The 9,367-nt window shown below is 49.4% G+C and overlaps 1 protein-coding gene across 4 annotated transcripts in view; it reads left to right on the top strand.

Moving 5' to 3' along the window:
• CABLES1 (Cdk5 and Abl enzyme substrate 1) overlaps positions 1–8,201 on the top strand; it is a 128,145-nt gene extending 119,944 nt beyond the window's left edge. For all 4 annotated transcript variants that reach the window (XM_035270738.3, XM_035270739.3, XM_035270742.3 and 1 more), the window contains 2 exons: positions 1,178–1,385; positions 4,993–8,201. In XM_035270738.3, coding sequence (XP_035126629.1) covers positions 1,178–1,385; positions 4,993–5,133 — 349 coding nt within the window. In that variant the 3' untranslated portion in view covers positions 5,134–8,201. The remainder of the gene's footprint in view (positions 1–1,177; positions 1,386–4,992) is intronic.
• The last annotated feature ends 1,166 nt before the right edge of the window (positions 8,202–9,367 follow it).

Raw genomic sequence — 9,367 nt, forward strand, 5'->3', positions numbered from 1 at the left:
CCACATCCCCCGGCTATATAGTCAAAACAACTGGCACTACTGGGCTTGTGTTGTGGTGTCTGTATGCCATGCTCATGCTGGCAAAAGTCTAGGGGCATGTGTGTGTGCGTGCATGTATGTGTGTGTGTAGTAATGGAAGCTGCACGGCACACCATCATGGTGTTGGAATATGTGCCAACATTTACATGTGTGTATCCTAATCCTTATTTGATTCTGGCATGTTCCAAGCCAAATAATTTTTTTAAATTGAGAATAATGAAATATTCACATCTGTCCATTTGCTGGGCAGCCTCTCTAAGGACATGGATTGTTATGCTCTTAGCCCGTTTTTCTGCTCTGGCTAATGAACATAGCAGGTATTTGGCAGAGTTTAGACCAAGTACCTAATTTATGTCTGTAATTGGCTCTCCAAGATATTGTGCCTCTTTAATACTGGACAGCTCTACTCTAGGTTTCTAGAGAGACTCTTGGACATCCCCTTGTGGTCAGTGGGGTCCTGTGTGTCCTGTATGGTGGTCGTTAGAGCCCTGGCCTGTCACTCTCCCCACCTGGTCTGCTGCACCTGTGCGTTGTCATCCTGGAAGTAGTGATGGTGGTAGCATGTGACTGCTGGGTCTGGAGCAAGACTAAAAGTAAACATGGGGCCGGGCAGGGAGGCTCAAGCCTGTAATCTCAGCAATTTGGGAGGTTGACGTAGGTGGATCACCTCAGGTCAGGGGTTTGAGACCAGCCTGGCCAGCATGGTGAAACCCCATCTCTACAAAATTACAAAAATTAGTCGGGCGTGGTGGCTCATGCCTGTAATCCCAGCTACTCAGGAGGCTGAGGCAAGAGAATCAGTTGAACCCAGGAGGCAGAAGTTGCAGTGAGCTGAGATCACGCCATTGCACTCCAACCTGGACAACAAGAGCAAAACTCCATCTCAAAAATAAATAAGTAAATAAAAATAAGCATGTTCTGTACAACCTGACCAACAGAGAAGAGTGCAAAGCCCAGCTCTGGAAGTCTGCTCCCATGCATAACACAGCCTTCACACTCCCAGGGACGTCATCCCAGTCCAGGTCACCCTCTGGGAGTGAGAAAGGGAAAAAGCATTCAAGATGGAGTAGACTGTTTCTTTGGGGTCTGCTGAAACTTAAGTTTTCACGTGACTGTTCCCTCCTGCCTGTCTCCCCAGCCTGAAACGAGAGATGCGGAAGCTTGCGCAGGAGGACTGTGGCCTTGAGGAGCCCACGGTGGCCATGGCCTTCGTCTATTTTGAAAAGCTCGCCCTCAAGGGAAAGCTCAACAAACAGAACCGGAAGCTGTGTGCTGGAGCATGTGTGCTGTTAGCAGCCAAAATCGGAAGTGACCTCAAAAAACACGAAGTCAAGCATTTAATTGACGTAAGTGGCCTTCGTCCTGGAGGCTGAAAGAGTGAATGCTCCAGTCTGGGGTTCCTCCCTCAGAAGGTTTTGGTCAGTGACCCCGACTGGAAGGATTCTGAGACTTAGTGAGCAATCAAAGTGAAGGCTATGGGCCCGGTGCGATGGCTCACGCCTGTAATCCCAGCACTTTGGGAGGCCGAGGTGGGTGGATCACCTGAGGTCAGGAGTTCGATACCAGCCTGGCCAACATAGTGAAGCCCATCTCTAAAATTACAAAAAAATTAGCTGGGTATGGTGGTGCATGCCTGTAATCCCAGTTACCCGGGAGGCTGAGGCAGGAGAATCATTTAAACCTGGGAAGTGGAGGTTGCAGTGAGCCAAGACCACACCATTGCACTCCAGCCTGAGCAACAAAAGCAAGACTCTGTCTAAAAAAAAAAAAGGAAGACTATGAAGTCTTTCCCATAGTGCGAATAGTCAGGCTATCTTAGAACATAGTGATGATCTACTTTGACAAGACCAAAGATCCTCAGCACTGGCCATTGGGTCTGGCCCTTAAAATCCATTCTCAGGGGGTCCAAAGTGGCTCCCACCAGAGGTCATGGCGCTCGCGAAGGCGAGGTCATCAGTTCAAGGCTAACCTGAGCAACCTCATAAGCTCAAACTGATTGGCAAAAAAAAAAAAAAAAAAAAAATCCATTCTCAGACACCATGCAACATGCAGTCATTCCCACAGCCGTAGCAGTCACTGTACCTGCAAGAGATTCCCACGCAGGCAGTGTGACCCACAGAGCTTCTACTATCAAACTTGGCTTCCTCCTTCCTTGGTTGCCTCCTCTTTGGGGAAAGGCGTTGAGTTTGACAGGGTGGAATCTCTTTTCTTTTAAAGGAGAGCCCTCCCAAAGCAAGGACACACGGATCTCCTTGGAGGCTACATGAATGCGTGTTTTAGAATTCAATGTATTAATAGAAAATTTGAGGTACAGTAAAGCCAAGTGATCAGAAGACAGATCCATTGGGGAGATAGTTTGTTACAGTTCCCAAGGTGCTGCCATAACAAAATATCATAGGCTGGGTGGCTGAAATGACAAATTTATTTCTCATAGTTTTGGAGGCTGGGAAGTCCAAGATCAAGGGAACAGTTGCTTTGGTCCTGGTGAGGTTCCTCTCCTTGCTCGCAGGCATCTTCTTGCTGATGCTTAACTGCAGAGAGAGAGAGAGAGACGAAAAGCAAGCCCTCTGGTTTCTTCTTCTAAGGTTCCAAATCCCTTCACTCCATGCCCACAACCTCATCTTGACCTAATCACTCCCAAAGGCCCCACCTCCTAGTACCTTCACATGGAGGACTGGAGCATCTACATATGAATATGGGGGGACACAGCAGTCAGCCCATAACAAGGGGCATGCTGTGCTGTGGGGGCTGTGTCTGGAAGCCCTGGAATGGGTCAGGAGGCAGAGGGAGCCTTGATTGTGATTTTCACAGAAAGGAATGGATAAGGCAGGGTATGTGGGTTTGGGATTGGCTAGTTTGAATAGTTTTGGTGAGCTCTGGGGCCTAGGGGCTGTCCCTTGTTGTCTGGTGCCTGGCTCCGGAGTGATAAGGGCAGGTGGATAGTGGCCTAAGTATGAGGCCCATGGAGGAGATGGTAGGAATGTGGCCTCTGGATTGGTTGGTTTGCATTTGAAAAGCAAAAGGGGTCACTGGAGGATTTGGCTAACCCTGGGTTAACCCTGAGTCAGCCAGGCCCCAGATATCAAAGCATCAGAAGACAGAAAATAAAAGACATGGTTAATTCAATGCCCCATATGCCTCACTGTCTAGCCATCTTCAGTGGCAAAGGCAAAAAAGCAGAAAGGCCACTAAGGTAGGTACTCCCCAATTAAAAAGAATATTCTTTAGGTCCGTGCTTAACAGAGTTTAAGAAATGGTACAAAATCATGTAGCTTATACAGTAAACACGTGAACCTAGAAGTGACCATTGGACACCAACTCTGAGTTGAGAATCAATAGGCGTATACAGATAGCTGCTGAACTAATAATTTTTTTTTTTTTTTTTGAGACAAGGTCTCACTCTGTCACCAGGCTGGAGTGCAGTGGCACCATCATAGCTCACTGCAGCCTCCACCTCCCAGGCTCAAGCAACCCTCCCTCCTCTGCCTCCCAAGTAGCTGACTACAGGCGTACACCACTGTGTCCGGCTAATTTTTTTTTATTTTTGTAGAGACCAGGTCTCGCTGTATTGCCCAAGCTAGTCTCAAACTCCTGGCCTTAAGAGATCCTTTCACCTCAACCTCCCAAAGTGCTGGGATTATAGGCATGAGCCACCATGCCTGACCAAGAACTAATGAATCTTTAGATGTAACAAACACTTATAAAATGATAAATAATGTGCACATTTAATCATAGTTGAGCAGAATACCACACAGCAAAAGCTGATCCTGTTGATGCAGAATGTAACGTAAGGGTTTGACCAGCCACTCACAGTAGCAAGAAACGTAACTCAAGATCTCATCGCAGTTATCATCTGAAAGCAGTCAACATCTGCTCTGTGGGTGGGATTTGTTTTAGGAAGATGAAACCTGGGTTTGCGCCAAGGCAGAATGTGCCTGAGCAAACATGAAGCCCTTCCTGCCCATCCCCACCTTGGTGGTTCTCCTCCTTTTCCATCGCCAACAGCCCCTCCAGTTGGGTGGATATGCAAGATGCCACCAGGCTCAGCCCTGTTTAGATACACACCAGCTGTGTGGCACTGTGAAAGTGGGGGACTTCCGAGGACTTAGATCCTTGAAAGGACTGAACTACGTAGAATCAGTGCACTCCCTTCTGAACTTACCACATGGTTTTTATTGTTGTAGGTGGTTTGCTTTATTTTGTTTTATTTTATTATTTATTTATTTTTGAGACATCGTCTCGCTTTGTTTCACAGGCTGGAGTTCAGCGGCACTATCTTGGCTCATTGCAACCTCCACCTCCCAGGTTCAACTGAGTCTCCTGCCTCAACCTCCCAAGGAGCTGGGATTAAAGGCGCCTACAACCATGCCTGGCTAATTTTTGTATTTTTAGTAGAGATGGGATTTCACCATATTGCCCAGGCTGGTCTCGAACTCCTGACCTCAAGTGATCCACCCACCTTGGCCTCCCCAAGTGCTGGGATTACAGTGTGAGCCACTGCTGGTTCGCTTTCTTTTTAGTCTTCCCTTTAAACCTGAATCATTGAGTTGTTGCAGGTAGAGTTTGAGTCCCAGTTAGGGTGGAATCTCAATGCTGCAATTTGCTGCCCATGTGACCCTGGCTAAGTTCTCTGACTTCTTGGAGTCTATTTTCTCATCTGTAAAATAGAGATACGGAACATCAACCACGTCATATTACTGAGAGGATTAAATGATGTCAGAAGATGTATGTGTGGTTCCAGGCGGCCCCCGGAAAAGGTGCAATTCCTTCACAACCAGGACCGAAGGCAGGAAGCACAGCCCAGGCCTCCCTTTCTTCCTCCACAGAGCTTTGCCCAAAGCGGATTTCTCCAAAGCACTCACTGGCTGCTGGATAGAGAAGCTGCAGTTGCAGAAAGAGTAGAATTTTAATTTCAAATGAAAATGCCTTTGATTTTCTTTCTTTTTGTTGCAGAAACTGGAAGAGAAGTTCCGGCTGAACAGGCGAGAACTGATTGCCTTTGAATTCCCGGTGTTGGTGGCCTTGGAATTTGCCCTCCACTTGCCAGAGCACGAAGTCATGCCTCACTACAGACGCCTGGTGCAGAGCTCCTAGCACCAGCCCCGATGAGAGCCAAGGACCATTTCTTCTCTGCTCACTGGAGCAACACTTACTACTGGAAATGAAAAAAACCAGAACTCAAAATACCAGACTTTTCTTCCTCTCTACATGGTTTGGGGAGAAGCAGTACTAGCTTTCTAGGGAGTCTTGGTTGTAGCCAAGAGGAGCCGTGAGCTATGGACTCCTCAGAGCAAGGGAAGAGCAGGCACGTGCTGAGAACAGAGAAGCTCTGCCCGCTGTCCAGTAGCGAGAACCCCTAGCTGCCGCAGCCCGGTCTTTCTCCCCAGCAGTCACAGACTTTGCAAGCGTGGTCCAGGGCCTTCTCCAGATCTGTTCCAACTTGGAGTGTGAAGGGCTTAAGCATACAGGGGAAGAGAGTCTGCAGAAGCTGGGAGAAAACTCCTAAAAGATACCCTCATTGTGTCAAAGAGTGTGCCAGTCTATTTTTGTATCAGCCATTGGAAGTGCACTTTCCCCGGGGACATGCGAGTGTGTGAATGTACAGGTGTCTGAGAGATACTGCATCAGCCCGAGACCCCCAGAGCCTGTCCCACCCTTTACAGAGCAGCCCTCAGCCTGGGGCCATGAGCCAGGCTGGCCTTCGGCAATTATTTCTAGATGAGTTCTGGATAAGAATCGCTGTCTCGGTACCAGATAGTTTGACGTCGCCCACCCTCAGAAAATGACTTTGTTTCTGTTACTGCTCCTACCCACCAAGGGGATAAAGAAGACGAGTTCTCAGTGTGGGATGAGTCAGTCACGTGGAAGGGCGTGGAGCGTGGCGCTCTGTAACTTCCTGCTGTCTGCCACCCTGCCACGTGTATTTAACCCTCGCACTTTCTCCACTGTGGAGACGGCTGGGGCAGCGCCCCACAGTGTGTTTTCCTGTCCTCTATGTTAGAGTGCCTCATAAGCACATTTACTGTGCTATCTATATCTCTATATAAAAGTGTTTTATAAAAACCCAGAATAGGAGCACGATGCATGATTGGTGTTTGAGGCCTTTGCCAGCTGGGACAGACTGCGTTTGGAGCTGTGGTTGAGCTAAGGAGGCGGTGGCTCTTACCATTCCCATGTGCCCAGGGCCGTTTGTGAAGGATCTTAATGGTGACTTGTCCCGGCTTACCGGGATAGTCTGTATGAGGCATGTCACCACACTGTTGCTTCGTAGCTGCAAGGGAGAGGTGCCAGCTGAAGTTCCCCTGACTGAAGAGAGCCTGTGGCCATGTACAAAGATAATTAAATTCCTGTTGCTTTTTGTATACCTGTATGCGTTTGTGTAGATGTGTGTCTCACCAGTCACCTTTGCCCTCCATTGCTGATTCCCTTGCACACGCTGATTCCAGTGAGCTCACAGATTCAGAGCGTCACACACCAACCCAGAGAGAGGGGATGGAACCTAGTGTCTGCAGCTTTTGTTAGCAGAGCTGTCAGATTCTTGACAGTCCTGCAGGATGGAGAAATTCAAGCAGCAGCTGGTGAGGGCCAAAACAGAATATTTGGCTCCTTCAGAATCTTAGATTTCACTGAGTTTAGTCCTAAATATTTTGCTAACAAATTTCCTTGGCCAGAATCAGTTGTAAGACAGTGATTGGGGTTGGGGGGGAGGGAGGAGGGAGAGGGGGAGAGGATATGATGAATGTGGTCTCTTGAGCTGATTGAAAACAATCAGCTGATACGTAAGGGCACTTGCTGTTTATAAAGCAAATTGAGAAAATATTCAAGGTGCCTCCATTGTCCGAACTACAAAATGCCCTTGGCCTTCCTCACAGGGGGTCTGTCACCTTGCATCTCTGATGAGCCACCCAGCTTCTGGTCAGTGCCTGCAGCAGGAGAGCCTTTCTGAGAAGCAAGGCCTCTGGTATCTGGAATGGCCCAGAGAGCTCTCCACTGCCCATCTGCCCTGAGTTTCCTTCCAAGCTCTGGGGGCGGGGTGGGGACAGGGGGACGCCCGATGGATGACATAGGCCACCAGCCCAGACATGGGGAGAAGCCTAAGTCCTTTCCTGTGTCATAAAATCAGGTTAATTTACTTGGAGTTGGGGTCTTTTGTTTGGTTTTTAGCATCTATGAGGTGAGCCCATGAAGTCAGCAGTCCATTTTTAAACATGCATTTTCATTTTAAACTCAATCCTGGCCTGCGGATTTATGGAATGGGCAGTTTTGCTGGTTTTAATTTATGTGGGAGGAGTTGGGGCTGAGAATGAAGGCATTTTATCGGGAGGTCTCCTTTTGCACATCCATAACGAGCTTTTCGGAGGCAAAGGAAGATGAGGAGGGTGAGAGACACAAGTCACGCCAGAGGCGCCCCTGTAACAAAGAACATTCCAGACACGTCCCAGCCTTAGGCTTCAGTGGGGAGGAAGCCTGAGCCTGTGCAGCGAGACGGCCATGCAGCAGACTGACTCTGAGGTGTTGCCCTTTGACCTCCACCAGGGAGGGCAGCTTTAGCCCCTGGTAAGCCCTGCCCCCTCTCAGGACTGCCCTGAAGCCTCTCCAGTCCTCCCCACACTCAGATATCTGTGGGGAAGCTCCACCCAGCCACACTCCTCGGGATAACACTAGCCAGTTCTGTCTGACTCAGTTTCCCCAGAGCCGGCCTGGGGGCCCGGGACTCCTCTAGTGAGCAGTTAGGTAAGAGACAGGAAGCAGACAAGCAAAGAGGTTGCTGCAGCTGCCTCCGGAGGAAACGGGCAGCAGAGAGTGTGGCCCAGTCCCCACTGTGCCCGCTCCAGGGGTCCAAGCCCGGGCCAGCCCAATGACACTTAGAAGTCACCACTTTTCCTTTTTTCCCCCTAATAAACCCTCTGTTAAGCAGGAAATCCATACCAAACGCATACGCGTTTTGTGTTCCTTGGCTTTCTGTTGTTGTTCTGATCATAGATTTCCCTGCTAGGGTTTCTGTTGTCATCGGCCGAAGGCTCTGCTTGAGGTGGCCGCTTCACACAAACCACTGTACCACATGCCCTATCTTCCTGACAGGAGCCGGGAGCTTCCTTCCTCTCCTTGTCATTCCTTCCTGTTCCCTTCATTCCCCAACAGCAAATAAAACTGTTGAATGTTCTGGCTGCTGAGTTCTTTATCTCTCACTCAGACATTTCCGCTGCTCCGTGCAGAACGGCCGGCCCCTTGCCCTCCCCAGTCCTAGCTGCCTCCTGGAACTCCTGAGAACCTGAAGCCTCCCTGCCCCACTGCAAGCTCGAGTGGGTGGCGGGGGGAGGCTGGAGAACGAAGTGCATTTGAGCCAGGTGGTTTTGTTACCTGTTCATTGTGTTATATGTTCAGCAGCGAACGACATCTTTCAAATCAAGGGGGATTTTTTTTGTTGGGGATGGAGGTGCCTGATGTCACTTCCCTGGGTCTGTTGGCACAGTTTGGTAAGCACAGTGCTGAGGGCCAGCCAGAGCAGGGAGTAAACTTTAAGAGTGTAAATCTAGAATCCCATCACCAACAGCAGCATCAATAAAAAGCAGCTTCCAGTTGTGCAGCTGCAAGGTGGAGCTGAGATGCAAAGCTGGAAAAGAAGCAAAATGGCAAGTGAAGGGGAAAGATCCTCTTGCCACCTGCACACAACCAAGCGGAAGGGACCCAGGCCAGGATGGGAAGGGGTGCTATCGCAGAGCCCCCACCCCATAAAGGGCCATTCAGCCTTCTAAATAGTCCAGAAAGTCTGCAAATGTAAGACTGGCGAAACCACAAAGGCCTGCCTCGCGAGGACTGCGTTCCTCACACAGACACTTCCTGACTTCAGATAGGACATCATCTATACAACGTCAATACACCCTGTCGTCCCAGCGACTCGGGAGGCTAAGGCAGGAGGATCACTTGATCCCAGGAGTTGAAGGCTGCAGTGAGCTAGGATCATGCCACTACACTCCAATCTGGGCAACAGAGCAAGACTATGTCTCTTTTTTTTTAAAGGGTGGGGTGGAGTGGGCATGTTGGCTCACACCTATAATCCCAGCACTCTGGGAGGCCGAGGTGGGTGGATTGCTTGAGACCAGCCTGGGCAACATGACAAAACCCTGTCTCTACTAAAAATACAAAAAATTAACTGGGCATGGTGGCACACACCTGTAGTCCCAGCTACTTGGGAGGCTGAAGTGGGAGAATCACCAGAGTCCAGGAGGTCAAGGCTTCAGTGAACTGCAATTGCACCACTGCACTCCAGACAGGGTGAGGGGAGCAAGACCCTGTCTCAGGAAAAAAAGAAAGTACATCTAACCTG

Source organism: Callithrix jacchus, chromosome 13 (genome assembly GCF_049354715.1).
Source record: "Callithrix jacchus isolate 240 chromosome 13, calJac240_pri, whole genome shotgun sequence".
Classification (NCBI taxonomy): domain Eukaryota; kingdom Metazoa; phylum Chordata; class Mammalia; order Primates; family Cebidae; genus Callithrix; species Callithrix jacchus.